This window comes from Chroicocephalus ridibundus, chromosome 8 (assembly GCF_963924245.1).
Source record: "Chroicocephalus ridibundus chromosome 8, bChrRid1.1, whole genome shotgun sequence".
Taxonomy (NCBI): domain Eukaryota; kingdom Metazoa; phylum Chordata; class Aves; order Charadriiformes; family Laridae; genus Chroicocephalus; species Chroicocephalus ridibundus.
The window spans coordinates 40,790,277-40,806,264 of NC_086291.1; the positions used below are offsets into that span (position 1 = coordinate 40,790,277).

Sequence of the window (15,988 nt, forward strand, 5' to 3'; positions counted from 1 at the left end):
ACCTTGGAAAATCAAGTCATCTTTGTCAGCTCCAGTCTGCGGTGGTGTGGAAGTCTGCAAAGTTGCGGAGGTGTAACTGAGACAATAAATTTGGCTCTCGGAGGCTGTTTCTCCAGTCACGAGCACGGAGCACGGCTTCATTACTGCATGCTGTAAAGTTCATTTATTGAATGTTGGAAAGCTCTCTGAGACCACGGTTTGCTAACATATAACGATCAGGTGCCAGGCTGTGCTCTCCCCTTAGACCAGACCCCACTCTCCTCCTCTCATTAGGAGTTAAATTATGCCCTTTACACAATTCAAAACCAAGAGATTTGCTTTGGTAAGAGAGTGCAGAGGTTGGTGTCTCAAATGGCATAGTGCCCTATTAGGTGTATGTTTACAGCACGGTTATGTTGATCCCAGCATCCCAGACACAAGAAAAATTGGTATTTTTCTTAGAGGAAACAAAGAAACAGCAGCAGAATGGGTGCAGCATCACTGAACAGCTTTGCCTGCCCAAACCGCCCCAAAGGTTAATAGTGAAATTCACACTAGAAATAAGGAGCCCGATAAGGGATGGAGTTGCTGCCCTGGAGGCTTCCCGAGAGCCCAATAACCTTGCTCTGGCAGTCAGTGATTTTATCAACGAAGTCTTGTGAGTATTGTGTGAAGTGCTGCAGGCGTGAGCACTTAAACCTTCTTTCACCTGTGTTTGGGCACTCTGCCTGCTGCATCCTCCTTCTAAGGTAGGGTGTGCCCTGTTAATGAGGCAGACAAGGGGAAGATTAAAGAAGGACTTTTCTTCACCATCAGAAGGATCTTTCTAAAGTAGGTTTTGGGAGGAGAAAGTATTTGCTTATTCCACTTGCAATTTTAAGTAACGGCCCCCACACAAAACAAATTGCTTTTATCCTAAGTTGTCTTCCATCTTCAGTTTGTCAAAAAATTTAGGGCTTTGCTGTCTGGACCTTCAACCCAGCAAATACGTTGTGACTGTTAAAGTAGACCCTGCTCTGACTTGCTCTTGCCCCTGCAGTGGATTCTGGAGGTGAAGGGATCAGCTTCTTGCCCTTGCAGTTCCTCTCCGTGGAAGGTGGTCCTTCAGGCTGCCCTGGTGTCTCCTAAGACTCCCCGGGTGCATCTTCAGGGTCTGGGGCGGAGAGGTGAGCTTTGTTCCAACAGATTCATTGCTTTCCTACACAAAGGGGTAGCACAGGGCCAGCGCCTCCTGCGAGGGAAAGGGAAGGTCCTCTAATTCTCATTATACTTTGCCCCTGAGAGCTGCAAAACACTTAATGAGGCTCTTCCAACAGCATAGGCTGGAATCGTGATAAATTTGTTACCATTAACTGATAAAAGTCAGCATCCATTCTGCCTCTGTAAGCACTCTTACCTTTGCGTGCCTTCGTAATTGATGCAGTTCTCTTATTGTCTGGATCCTTTGACCTTATCTCCTGCTAATTTGGTAAGTAGGGTTGCAAATTAACAGTTAATTTCTCTGCAGCGGAAGTTGCAGGAATTCTGGATGGCTCTCCGTTGAGTTTCAGGCTGAACTAACACCAGAGAAACCTGAATCACATTTCTGGTAAAAGAAGTGCTGTGAAACGTAGGTTGAATTGTGCAGCTCTGTGTTAAGAATATGGAAAGGCCGTGGATATGACACGGTACTCGCATAAAATTTGCAAAAATGTTTAGTGTATGTCGGAAACAGCCTGGTTCTTTTTTTTTTTAATTTTGCTAGCATACATTGCAAATCATCTTTTATTTCTGACAGACCATCCCTGTAAAACCATTGCACGAAAAAAAAAAGAAAAGCTAACGCTAAGTTACGTGAAAACCCGTTCTTAAATTCTGTAAAGATGTTGAACTCCAGATACAGATCAGGCTTTGAGTATCATTTCCATGATGAAAATGTATACAATTAAGTATCTGCAGCAGTACAGAAATGTGTTTTGCGATGAGTGGGAAGTAAATTGCTGTTATTTTTGTAACCCGTATTTCACAGAAGATGCTCTTAGAGGAAACCACTGTGCGATGTGGTGTTTTTTTCACGCAGCCCGCTGCCCCCTGTGGCACGTCCAAGGTTGGTGCAAAGTAACAAACGCCAATTGACTGAAACTCGGGGCTTGATTTCCTTGCGGTTAATGGAACGGTGACTCTTAAAACATTCTGTCAGGCGCTGCTCGGATGAGCACTGCGAAGGCTGTTGATATACCTATTGTCAGGTGTAGATAGGCGAAGAGTTGCTCCGATAATGGTTTGGTGTGAGAGAAAGAAGGTCACTGACCACGGCAGGAATTCAAGATGGTTTTTTCAGGTTCATCCAAGGCTGAAAAAACACGTTTGCTGGGGGGGAAAAAGCAACAACTGGAAATGTTTCTAGACTGAAATACACGTTTTCAGGCTAATCAGCTTATTTCGCGTACAGATCTTTTTCTCAATTTTTTTACATGCTTTTTCACGTGCGTTTTCTCGCATTGTTTCTTTTTAAGATTTTTTTGGTCAATTTAAAACCAGACTATATAAACTCAAAAAAAAAAAAAGTAAAATATTTTGGTTTGAAAATATGAAAATAAACCCTTTGAATTTTTGCAAAATATTTCCTGTATTTCTTTTGGGTGACGCTATGCCCAGGATTATTTTTTTTTTGAGTTTGCAAAAATATTTGCTGTAAAAATTGCATTTTTTCGTTGATGTACTGTACCACTTTCTGCTGTGCCACCCCCGACAGCCCACCCTGCATACTCTTGCTTGGTCTGTAGGATGAATAACCATCCACGTGATGGACATCCATGGACTAGATGATCTCCAGAGGTCCCTTTCAACCCTTATCATTCTGTGATTCGGTGAATTTTGTGAAATTTGCGCTATTTCAGTACTGTTCAGCAATAGCAGCAGGGTTAACTGATGCTATGGGGAGCTTCAGTTCTGCTCGATACCCAACCAAAATATTTCCTTGGCCAGTTCTTCTTGCCAAACTAACTCTTTTCTGCCAGCCAAGCAAAACGTGCTTAGCTCTCTCACCCTGCTCAATTAAACAGAGCAAATATAGATGATGTGCTTCGGATGGCAAATCGCGTGACGCTGCTGCAGTTTGGTGCTGCACTGAATCTCTTGTATTCTTTCTGCTCCAGAATGGATGCTTTACAATCTGACAGGAGATAAACCAAAAGTCCCGTTGCAGCGACTGTGGCGTTTGAAGTGTAGCGGTGTGTCGCCGGATGATTCCCACGAGGGCGAGATGCCTGAGTGATATTGCTAATGCTCAGCTCTGTCATCTGCAAGATGCTCAGACCATCCGTCTTCCTGTAACAGACACTTGGAATTTGCCCACAATAGTCTTGTGTTTTGCTTCTTAAATAATTGCAAATTCATGTTCTAATTTAATAGTGCTTTGATGGACTCTTGGCTTTTAAGGTCGTCAGAAATAGTTATGGTCACCGAATACGGCCTCTCTATAAAGCGGGCCAAAAAATATCTCAGCTACTTATTCCCGTGCCAAGACTACAAATCTCTGTGTAAATGGAGCTTGTCATCGAGAGTTATTTTTAATTATTTCAAGTGACAGAGACCTATTGCTTCCCTGGGCAGTGGTTAATCATCCTTACTGTTAAAAATGGGAGTTTGGGATACGTAGCAACAGACCATTTGAAAATGACGAAGCAAGGTAAGAAAGTGCCCTTAGACCTCTACAACTACTGGTTGGTGTTAGTTGGTATGTTATTGCCCAGTTTTAATATAGACAGGTCTGAATTTCAGCTTTCTGCTGAAGTTAGTAGGAGCCACAGGGGTTTGGACCTTGAACCAAGCTCTCAGTACCTCTTTTTTCGGAGATCAGATGAAGGATCTCCGTGTTGTGCTAAGGACAAAGGATGTTCCCTGATGAAAAGTTGATATCGAAGCATTTCTTCCTGTTCAAATTGCAGAGCTGCAAATTTGTGAGTATTCGGGCTGATGTACACAGCTAGTGTCTCTGAGTTTGGTGAGACACAAGTGTGGATTTGGGAGAACCGAGGGTTTCAAGTGGGAACTGAACTTCCCTCTCCCTTTGGTCACATTAAAATCCCTATCCACCCCCATCTTTTTTTTTTTTTTTTTTTCATGGTTCTAAAACTTCCTGCTATTTATTAAATGGATTTTATTTTGGATGAAGTGGCTGTCAGTTGCCCACTTGATTTTCTCACGATGCTTTTTCACCAAAATCAACATCCTGCGGAACCCAGAAATTGCCATGGAGCCAGTGCCTGTGTTTTTAAAGCAGTGATTTTTATTATGAGATTGAACATGCAAAACAACACTTATGTCTAATTCTAAAGCAGATCAATAAACGGTGTCCTTTGTGCTCATTATCTTCACCACAGTACCTTCTTATTTTACAGTTGGATACATTTACTTGAATATTTATGCAAACTAACAAATCTGTAATGAAATCACTGGTAAGTTATTAAATCATGCTGGTTTTCCTTCAAGCGTTGCAAATTACCAAAAATTAAATCATTTAAATATAGTATTATCAGTCCAGGTATCTGCTCTGGCTTTTTCTGGAAACAGTAGGTGTGCTTTGGAACAAATCGCGCGTCTTCCGAGAGCAGTGTTTTTCAGTTGTAACCAGGATGTACTTTGTGTGGCTGGACTTTTTAACATGAAGCTGATTTAGTTGACCGAAACCCACCTCTATGAAATGGAAATATTGAAATGTAAGGCAAGCGGAGTTTAAAATCCCGGTATGTTCTTTCTCAGGCAGTCTGATGTTTTGCCACTGTTCTCCGAGCAGTAGGGTAAATCACAGCAGTGGGGAAATGGGCCAAACGGAGTTTATACAGTTGTTCTGTTGGTTACCTTTTCGTAGTAAAAATACCGGAGCTTGTTAAAATACCAGCCTTAAGCTCCAGTAAGCTGCCAGCGTTGGCCTGAATTTGGCCATGTGGATTGCTGAATTGCAGTTTATTGTGGAAAGTCCAAATAATCTTCGCATAAACCCGTGCAAATCTCATAAGCCAGCTCCGTTAGAGTGTGTTCTGTACTCCATGTACTGGTACATGGGAATTGTAGCAGTATGCTTTATTATTTTCTTGCTTTATGCTGATACTAAGAAAAATCTATGTTTTCTCCATAAAGAATGTTCCTTGTCTCCCTGGAAATGATGCATTGTAATTTGTGTTACGCAGTATTACACAGACGCGGTTGTGACTTCTCCTAGGGCAACAGGTAGTTTCTTTCTATATGTTGTTAAATGAAACTCCTGAGTTGTCACTTTTTTATGAATACCGAGAATGTTTTGTTGAAAACTGGACACACCGGGCATGTACGTGAGGGATGTAGGATGGTGGAACCCTGTAGTGCTCTAGCTAGGACGGGTCGCACACAGCATCGCACTAGTCTGCCATTTAATCCCGCTACGAACCCTGTACTCAGCTTGTCTTTATCCGGGCTATTTAAATACATTTGCAGCGATATACTCTGCTTCTGCGTCCTCGGGATTTTGGCCCAGTGTGGTTCTGCTCAGCTGATGGTAACTCAGATTGTATACTGGACGGGGACAGGCTTGGTGATAGGAGCCATTGAGCTGGGTTAGAGCGATACATTTATTTTTTTGTAAATAAAAAAGATGTTCCATGTCTTTCCAAGAGGTGGGCAGGAGGCCTGGAGGCACAGATTTTACTGTCGCTGAATTTGCGTTTTTGCAGCTTTTCTGATCCTCCGGCGTGTGTTCGCTGTAGCAGCTCAGTGATGCTTCGTGCTGGGGTATGTGCATCAGAATTCCAGCGAGGCTATTCAAAGAAAATCCAAATTCTTGCCATAGATCTGTAACAAGGTGTGTTTCAAAGTCACAGCTTGGTAGGAAAAATTATGCACTGTGTTTATATGCTGATAATTCACCTGATTAGTCTTTTCTTCATTTGTGTTGAAGAGTAATCCAGGATTTTTAAAAGTGTGAATGAAAGCTAAGCATACAGTTACTACTGGCTTGGCTTGCTGAGCACACGGAAAGACAAGAGGAAGGGCTGGGGCACATGGTGTGCTTTTCTGGGGCTGGCCAGAGGTATCCTGTGGCATCCACGTGTGGGCTGAACAGCAGAAAACCCCGACTTCATCACTGCCAGGCCAGAGCCACAACATCTGCGTTAGGGGGGGAGAAGGGTAAAAGAAATAGCGTGAGAAGGAGGAGATGGAGAGTAGCAGAGAACCTAAGGGAAAAAGGAAAAGGGCTGGGTGAGAGGGGGGAAAAAAAAGCTGTGTTTAAACCATTTCCTTTCATAAAGCAGCAGGCTGGAGGCCTCCAGCCACTGATGCACTCTCTGCAGTAGGTATCGCTTCTATCGCAGGGCACTTATTCACCGTGGGATCTTCCTGCAGGTCCCGCTTTCCAACAGAAGGATGCTGTGGGGAATTACATGATGAGATGAGCTTCCTTTTTGCAAGTTGAAATGGGTCAGAAATGGCTGGAGTGCTGCGCGGAGCTGGAAAGGTTCGTGTGGTTTGGGAGAGCATTGAGCCGTCAGTGTGGGTAGTTAGGAAAGAGCAATTCTACCTACAGTGGAAGGAAGGTGGCAGATTCGTTCCTGTTTATTCTTGTCTTCTTCCTGCTGCTTTGTCCCAAGAGAAATATATTTTACGCGATATATCTGAAGTCTGTTGTCACAAAAGGTTTAAAAAAATGGCTTCCAGAAAAATGAAATGTAAAATTAAAGCCCTGTGTTGTTACAGCCGTGCCCCCAACGGGAGCAGAATCGCATCGTCGTTCCTCTCTGCTGTACGTCCTGTCCCCAAAGTGGTGTTAGCTGGGTTTGCCGCTACGGGTTGTCAGCGGAGAGCACTGGCTCCATTAGTCCCTCTCTCAGCTGGCAGCTCCCGCTCAGGAGATCCCAGCGAGAAGCAGAAAGCGCTAATGGGGACGGAACAGAAATGGTTCAGAGAAGTAATTGTAAGGGCTCTCTGCGGCATCCTCAGCTCTGGCCAGTGGTGCTGTGTAACAGGAGGAGCACAAAGGACAAAACCTGAAAGGGAGGAATTGCTGCTTTAAAAAAAAAAAAAAAAAAAAAAACCAACCCCAAAACCACACAAAGTAAGAACGAGGACACTTTAGTAGTAGCCATCAGGATCCAGCATTAAGAGGCATCGCAGGTGAGGTAGTTTCTCTCTTTAACATACAGAGCACGAACCTGAATCTTTTATTTAGGCTCCAGGTGGCTCTTCCCGAAGAGTTTGCCTGGGTAAGGTCTGAACAAAACCTCGTTTTCCTCAATACCAGGTAAAGAGAAACAGAATTCGGGTCACACGGCAGTGAGGGATTCCTTCATTGGCTAAAGAAGAAAGTGCAACACAAATAGAAATTGTAGCTAACATTGCTGGAGCCTCGTAATCTTAGCAGGGTATCAAATATAGAATCATAGAATATATCCCTTTCTGTTACATTTTGTCATTAACTTAATATTGCAATGAAAAAGATTATGGAAAAACGTCTAATATTTGTATATTGTCCAATAATTAAATATTGCAAAGACGTGTCAGGTCATTACTAATCATAATTAAAGTACTTATTTCCATTTTCAGCTTAGACATGTGTGTAATTAAATGTACCAGGGAAAGAATTGCCTATTTTCTCTAAATAATTAACAGCTATTGTTGCTCTGCTGGGTGCTGGCCTCACACGGGGTCCTCTTGAGTTTGTCCATAAGCTCCTGCAGATGGGCCACCACGCAGCATCAGCTCTGAGCTGTGGGACCAGCTGGTGTAGAGGGGCTCATCTCTACCCAAGTGAGAAGAGTTGGTAAGATGACGGGAGCTGAGGATCTGGCTCATGGGTTGAATGTTTGAAGAGGGAAGTTATCACAAGTGGGTGGTAGCTGGAGAGCAGAGCTTGGTCTTAGTGAGCCAAGGGGCTTGCAGAGCAGGCTGGCCTGGACAAGGAAAGAGGGAATCATAGAATCATAGACTGGTTTGGGTTGGAGGGGACCTTAAAGACCACTCAGTGCCAACCCCCTGCCCTGGGCAGGGACACCTTCCACCAGACCAGGTTGCTCCAAGCCCCGTCCAACCTGGCCTTGAACACCTCCAGGGATGGGGCAGCCACAGCTTCTCTGGGCAACCTGAGGGGAAAAAGCTCATGGGATAGAGGGAGATTTGAATGGAGCAGAGCCTGCTCCAGACTTCCTGCACGCTTCTGCGCCAACTTTCCACCCGCTGTTTTGCTTCAGAACAGGCTCCGAGGAGAATCGGTTTGGTTGAGTGTGTGTGTGAACCTCAAGGTAGGACTCGCACAGCTGACATGGAGAGCGCTCTGCCCTTTTCTTTGCAGGCACTTTTAGGTATCTGAAGACTTTTGTCATCCTTTCAAACATCTGAAGGACAATTTAATCTAAGTGCTCTTTAGGTTTGTTCCAATCTGATGACTGGGAGCTGGGAATGAGGGAATAAATAGGCTTTAGTTTGGATAGGAAGAAGAGGAAACCAAAAGCAGATTATGAAAATATTTTAAGAAGTTCCTGCATCTTTGGAAGCTTCCCTGTCTCTCCAGCCATCTTGGGTTTGGCTTTTGTTTGGGAATGTCTCACTGTGCTTTTCTAACCTGTGATTAAATGAAAGGCAAAGAGTCCAAGGGGACAGTTTTTGATATTGCTTATGTCCGGGTAAAAGACTAGGAGATGTATTAATAAGCCCACGCTTTCCAAATGCTTTAAAAAGATTTTTATCTTTAAATCAGTTGCTGAAATGGCACCTTCCGACTGTACGTATGCTCTGTACCTGGAGAGTGTATTTAGAACAGCACCTTTATGGTACAATCTGAGGATTGTCCCCAGACAATTGTTGATACTGTATGCTGCTTTGGCACTTATGTGCAGAAGGATGCCTTCCTTAGGATGTGTCAGTAGAGCCAATGCTCTGTCTGCGCCTGTATTTTTAATTAATCTTGGACTTGAACACAGGCAGACACTGGTAGCACCTCTTGCGTCCAACTGCTCTGCTGAGTTGTGTGTTGGTTTGAATGCTATTTATCAACTGTTTTTATTTTAACCAGATAACGATGATTCCGACGTAGAGATTCAAGAGGATGAAAGACCCGAGAGCGAAGTGGAAGACAGGCAGATCATGAAGCAGCGCACCGCCCCAGAAACACTCCTGCAAGGTAGCTTAATCTTTTCTTAGTTGCCTTTATTCAGAAGGATGTGCTGAATTATCTGAGTAACCTTAAATGTAAGAAGATCCAGTTATCATTCAAGGATAATGGCACTGCTGCCTTCTTGAGAGCTGTAAGGGGATAGCGTCTTGTGTAAAAAAAACATTGTGCCTTCAGGGGAGCAAATTAAGGATTATTAACTGAAAAAAGTGCCATGTGAGGAAAATCCTTCCGTGGAATTGCCTTGCAGATTCTCAAGCAGCTTTATACAAAGTGTTAGAAAAGTAATGCTGTTTCCCATTGCAAAGCATTTATTTCCCTTTAGCTGTTGATGCTTGTTCTAGTAGGGTCTTCTTCAAAAGAAGACCTACAGCGAGTCCCTAAAGCCACCTGCACTGGCAGAGTCACGAGTGCAGCACACCTGAGTTATTTCTTTCAGGGAAGGACATCTGGCTTCTCCCGCTGTTTATGCGGAGTGGAACTGGGGCTCTGGCTGCCGATTCCACTAGGGCCCTGGTCAGAAGCAACTCGGAGAAATTACTGCCTGAGGGTCTGTGTTTCACTTAGGTGGAAAAAGAAACGTTCTGCTTAGTCTATAGTCAAGCAAAATGAAACCAGAAAATCGGGTTAGTTCTTCCTGGCGTTCTTGTTAGCAGTGAGTGATTCTGACCATCAGCAAAAGCCTCTCTGGGATCTGGATGAAGTGCCTCTGTGGGTAATTTCTTGTGCCACTACTTCTGCTGCAGCCTGTTACTTAAATAAACCGCAAATATGTGCTTTTTCTGAGTTGAATTCCGCCCTCCTCTCTCTGACTGAGACCAGAGCAAGAAGCTGAAGTTCTCAAGTCAATATCATTCGAGTATTTTTATCCTCAGTTCCTCTGCTTTTCATAAAACTTGAAAATTTTTGAGAAGTGCTAGAAACGCTAATATTCACTAAGGATTTTTATATTGCAGTTTCTCAAGGAGAGGTTTGCGTGCAGTTTTTAGCGCTTTGGAGGTGACCGTGTAACTGTCTGTGATCTTCATCTCAGAATGACATAACCTAGTGATGTGGGTACTGGCTGCAGTCAGTCAGCTCTTAATGCCAGTTTTGGGAGTGAAAAGCTTTATTATGTAAGTTGTAGATTTTGTTGCAAGTACGTTTTTTTTTTCTAGGAAGAGCTTTATCATTAATTACGCTTACTGGAAACAGCATTAGCTTGTCAGACTTAAAGAAAACAGTTCAAATCCCTGAGATATTTTCTCTGCCGTGCTGTTTAGGTTGCTTTCTGTGCTTTTGTAGGTCTCTTCCTAGTGCTTAGTGAACTACTTCAGGCAGATAATTATCCTCTGAATTTTGCATACTCTGAGCATGCTGTTTGTTGACTACACGGTGGCCATCCAAGTCTTTATTCTCCTTATCTCCATGTAAGTTGGAAGCCTCCCTTAGCTCTCTATCCTCTTTTTGCCTCTCGCCTGCTGTGAACTACTGAAGCAGCTCCAGGTATGTTAAATGGCTCCTGAGATGCCTTTTTTACAGTTTCTCCAGAAGGGATGAGGTTGTATTCCCTCATTTTAACTTACTCGCTTCAGTCCTACGGTGCTCCAGTGCGATCTCTGCTGGCAGAGATGGATACAAACATTGTTAGGCTCCTAAGGGAAGGGTTGTTGGCTCACTTTTCTGTTTTGAGAAGGTTACTCATCGTCGTCTTGGGCAAGTCGCCCAGTTGCTCTAGCTGTAGCTACACCATGAGATTAACAGTGGGCTCTCTGTCTGTACCACTGGCTTTGGTTCAAAATATCTACACTTTTTGTTTAGGAAAACTCATCCTTGGGATATCTCTGCTTCTGGTGTTAGAGTGAGCTCACTCAGTACCCATCCAGAACATAGAAACAAAAGCTTAGACTGTATCAAGACACCAGTCAGGCCAAAGCTGTCTGTCAGGAGCTCCAGCCTGGTCCAGAGCGCAGGCTTATATTCTAGACTTGAGAACAGGCTCAGATCTGCACCTCTCTGTCTGTGTAAACCAGCCCCTTTGGTCCAGGACCCTCATCGATAGTGAGATTATATATTTGACTGCGTGATCTTCACCAACAAGTGCTGGAGACATGTAAAGAGGCAAGATTAATGTCAGGTGCGTCAGCTTCTTTAGAAAACCAGGCCTGAACATTCACTGGCCATTTGCCATTAAACACACCAAGAATCTGTACATATTCTTCAGCACGGGTAGTTTGCATTTAAAATGTACTTAATTGTTAAAGCAGCATGGCAGGAGCATTATTTCTGTTAATTACTTCTTTTTTCCTTGACTCAATTCAAGAGATTTGAATCATTTTCTTTTGAAGCATTGTGTCTTCTTACACGGTGGTGCTTCTGAGCCATATTTGCTCTCAAACTAAAGAGAAATGGTCCACTGTGGTCAGTTCCTGTAGTTGCTGTGATTCGATTTTTACATCTCTAATTTCCAGTTTATTAGTATTGTAAGAGAAGACTTCCTCCCTCTGTCCGTAATAGGTGGGCAGGTATTCCAGTGTGCTTTGCCATTATAGAGGCAAGATTCTCAGGGAGAGATAATCTCTCTTATTAGGCCACTTGGTATAATTGAGGAAAAATCAACACACTTTCACCCTCAAGGGTCCTTTCACCACGTTTGTCTAGATGCAGCAACATTCAGCCTAAACGCAGCTTCGACAATATCGCTCCTGCTTTTATTCTTTTAGACAATTAAAAGACTTGAAGGTATAGGAGTTAGTCTCCCATGGAGCAGAAAAGAGCGTTAGCTGGGGGAGACATGTCGGGCAGCTAGCGCCTGTGGTACGGAGAGAAAATCGAACCCTTATTCCCCGCGTACAAAGAGGAATAGGCAGGAGCAGAGTAAGGAGGAATCTGTAATGCGCTACCGAGTTTTTTATCCCCTTTGAGTTTAACGGTTCTCATCCAACACTACAGCAAACCCAGTTTTAGGAAGCCAGGACAGCTTCTGAACGAGGAGGGAGCAGGCATGGGAGGCGAAATAAATGGCTAGGAAGGGAGTCGCCAAACTGGCAGATGCTGCCTTACTGGGTTTGGGAAACTACAACCTGTTTTGTTATCAGAACATCACGATTGCAGGCAGGTCTCCTCCTTGATAGGGCTTATTATAATAAATCCATATGTCACTAATCATTTGCTTTTGTAAGTGAGATTTATCATTGATTTATCATCTGTAACTTTTAATTTGAACATTGTCGGTGTGAATAAAGATTCACGTCCGCTTTTATTCTGTCTGGCAATAGATAAGCGAGGTTGTTACACAAATCAAACAGATGCGTGGACCTCCCGGAGGTCAAACCGTGGGTTGTGATGGCGCTTGGCATAAGACTCTGTTTTGTAAGAGAACCAAAGAAAAAGAAATTCTTGCCATGTTGAAGGTCTTAGCCATCTGCAGTGTAGAGAAACCTTGTGCCTGTAACAGGCCATAAGCCAGTAGTTTGCAGCAGGATGGTTGTTCCTGTGCAGATGGGGTGGGCATCGAGGAGAAGAATGCAAAGCCTTGTCAGAGGAACGTAGGAGCTGCCATGCCAGGTCTGTCCAGCCTGGTCTTCTGCCTCCAGCACTGGTGAAAGAAAATGCCTGGGGAAGAGTGTAGTACCTTCCTTCGGGTTCCCTCCCCCTCTCAAACTGTTTCAAGCTTCATCAGGATTTCCTGAGCTGGATGGAGTTTCCATGAACTTAGTCTAACCCTCAGTAGATGCAGGGTTTTTTGTTTGTTTTTTTTTTTTTCTAAGAACCTTTACAGTTTCCTCTTGAACTAAAGTGGATTTTTTTCATCCACACTATCAAAAGTGCCAGATTTTGAAGTGATGTTATATTTACATGTGCAGATCCATCTTTCCAGTCTCATTCGGACCAGGGTTCTGAAAAGTATTTTGGAATTGTGAGCAAATTCGGGATCTCTGCTCCTGCCAGCGATAGCACTGGCTGATCGGGTGGGCCACGACAGACTGGCACACACTGTACTCGCAACAACGGAGGCAGTGGAAATGCTGCGGAATGAAGCAGAAATGATCCGCGCTTGCAGAACTGTGGAACTGTGCCTGTCTATAGTAAATCACCCTCTATTCCACACTGCCAGGAGCTTTCAGCTCCCGTAAACCAATTATCCAAATGCTTTAGCTCGTATGTTTCCTTCTCTAATGTTGGTGTTAAGGGGCGTTTTTGTCCTGTTGAGACCACAGAGGCCATTTCACTCCCGAGACAATAACAACTTCCGTGCAATTTGGTCTTTATTGTAAGAAGACAGCTTTATAAAACTCAGGATGTTTTTCAGCAGACAATCAGTCCAAAGTCAAACAGAGAGAGAGCAGCTCTCTTGGAGCCTCTTACCTTCGCAGGACCGACCCCGAGGATCGATGTGATAATGGTGTGCTGGCAGCCAGGTTAGCGAGTGGACTTGCTACTGAATGGATACAATCTTTGCCTGTGAAAACCTGCCCTGTTGAACGGAGCGAGAAGAAATATGTCTCTGGATGCAGCAGATGAAAATAAAGGGGTTTTATTAAGAAAGCAAAGCGTACCTTGTTGGAAGGAGCAGAACCAAATATATGACAATCAAACTGGAGATGGGTTCAGGGGCAGACAGAGAGCACGGTCCCGTGTCTCTGTGGACATGGGCTGGCTTGCCCCCATGCTCGCTCTTCCCGTGCTGTGGCCGGGCCTGCGGGGTCCCCAGTCCTGTACAGGGGCAGTGCCCGCAGAGCAGCAGACACCCAAAGCGTGCTGACGGTGCTGCTGTGGCAGATGCTTGGTGTTTTGAGACGATGGTGATGTTTAGCCTCCCTGTCTCGGTTTTCTTCTGAAGGTTGAGCTTGTGATTATTAAGTAGGAGCTGGTCAGCAGACATGGGGAAAGGGCCAAAGGTACCCTGCATGCTAGGGGAAGGTTGTGGAGACTGAGTTAGCCCTCATTTTTCAGTCCTGTAGAGACAATTGGAGATTTGACATAGTAGCTAGAAATCTTCTCGGATGAACCTACACAGTCCTGTTTCCAAACCCCTCCATGCAGCATGCAAGCTGAAAAGTAGGAAGGTCCTATTCTCAGTGGAAATGGTCGGACTCTGCTTTTGGAAATTCTCCCTCCAGCTTGTGGCCATGTTCGGATTTCTAAAATGTTTTTCTAACCTGCCCCAGGAGTGTAGAAACCACAGGTGTGCTATCAATGGGAAGGGGAGGGGAGGGATTCAATTAGGAATGTGCAACAGCTGCCTGCTCCTTGTTGGATGTCTTGTTCACATTGAGCTCCTGTGGCTGTCACCTGCCTAATTTTTTAAAGCACATGTTAAATAACTAAGTCAATTTCTTCCCTTCTCTCTGGTTCCTAAAGGAAATTACATCTCCTGAGTCCAAGCCCAAGAAACGTATGCAAGTGCATTTAAATTTGCAAATACAAAATGATGACAAATCTGCAGTTTCTGTCAAAATGTTACGATCTTCTCTGTTGTGGAAATGAGCCTTGATAGGAAAAACATGCCGAAGCCCACTGCAGTTGTCTAGGCGTGATTCCAATGCGGTGTGATTCCAATGCGGTGTGATCCCATCCCTGATTCTCAGCTTCATCCGTAGGGACAGCTGCCTCTTACTGGCACGTGGCTTAGTGCATGTGGTCTCCTGCTTTCCTGTTCCCAAGTGATTGCCCCCAGTTAGTCTGTTCAGAAACCCTTAAGTGGTGATCGGGTCCCCCCACTGCTGCAGTCAGAGTACCTGGAACTTGTGTTTTTGGAAAAAAAAAAACGAACCCAAAACCCAGAAGAAAATGTCTTGTTCAGAGTCATGCCGTGCTTGATGATTAAAGTGCCCCGAGCGAGGATTTGCCAAGGGTGTTGCACGTGCAAGCTTCGGCTGCAGACTCCAGAAACTGTCAGTGTCCTCCTGATACCCCAGCCGTTCCAGCGTGGCAAGGCCTGAGTCTCAAAAACACCAGGAATTTGCAGTTCACGTACTCAGTGGGGTTTGCAGGTGCCCAGAAGGGAGAGGTACAGACCCGGTGTGGCGTGGAGCGGGCAGAGGTGAGTCAGGTACGGACACACCAGCCTTGACACAGGCTCTGCTGGGCACTGAGCTTTCTTGCCCGCGTGGGGTTTGTGATTATTGTTTGTAACCCCAGAGCTCCTCTGAAAATCCCCCGTCTGATTTCTTGGCAGTGAGCAAGAAGTCTAGAGCAACAGAAACAAAAATCTCTTCTAACCTGGCCAGGCTGCTCCCTTCCTGATGGTTCTTCGTGAACCCTGGTGTTTGCAGGCATCTCGTTGCGTGTGTTTGCCTTGGTTCAAAGTCTGTGGGAGCAAGGAGATGAGCGGGTCTGGATTTCGCAGGCACCATGGTGGCGGCAGAGGGAGAAGGCTGAGGCATAAAGAATGGGTCTGTTGGGAAGGTATGTGGCTGTGCATTAGCAGGGTTCCACCTCTCCAGCTGTTTGATAATGTATGAAGTCAAGGGGAAAAATTTCACAAATGCACCTGCTCTCAGAGCACCTCAGAGGACTCTGCCAAACTGGTGTTGCTCCCCAGAAACTTTTAAAAGATAAATTCCTTCTTTGTGAACTTCACAAAGTGCAATTTTATCTGAACTGGGGCTTTGTACACATGGCACACAGTGGTGGGTCCTTGTGACTGTGCTCCTGGAGTGAATATACTTTTCTGGTAAAGCAAATCCAGTCCTAATTGTAAACCTTATAAAAGCATTTTGGAGAGTCAGCTTAGTTCCTTCTTCCTTGCCTCTTCAGGTCAAGCAGGAGGGGAATAAAACAGTGAACACTGTGTTTGAGCCACTGGGTCTGACTGATAGTACTTGGGGGAAACTATCCTGGGGAGGGAGAAAGCTGATACAGCTTCTCATAGGGAAGCTTAGGAAGAGTGGGCTAGATGAATGG

The 15,988-nt window shown here is 44.6% G+C and overlaps 1 protein-coding gene across 3 annotated transcripts in view; it reads left to right on the forward strand.

Moving 5' to 3' along the window:
• The window catches only part of CLUAP1 (clusterin associated protein 1), a 75,395-nt gene that overhangs the window by 50,567 nt on the left and 8,840 nt on the right, over positions 1-15,988 (forward strand). For all 3 annotated transcript variants that reach the window (XM_063343634.1, XM_063343636.1, XM_063343635.1), the window contains exon 10: positions 9,002-9,109. In XM_063343634.1, coding sequence (XP_063199704.1) covers positions 9,002-9,109 — 108 coding nt within the window. The remainder of the gene's footprint in view (positions 1-9,001; positions 9,110-15,988) is intronic.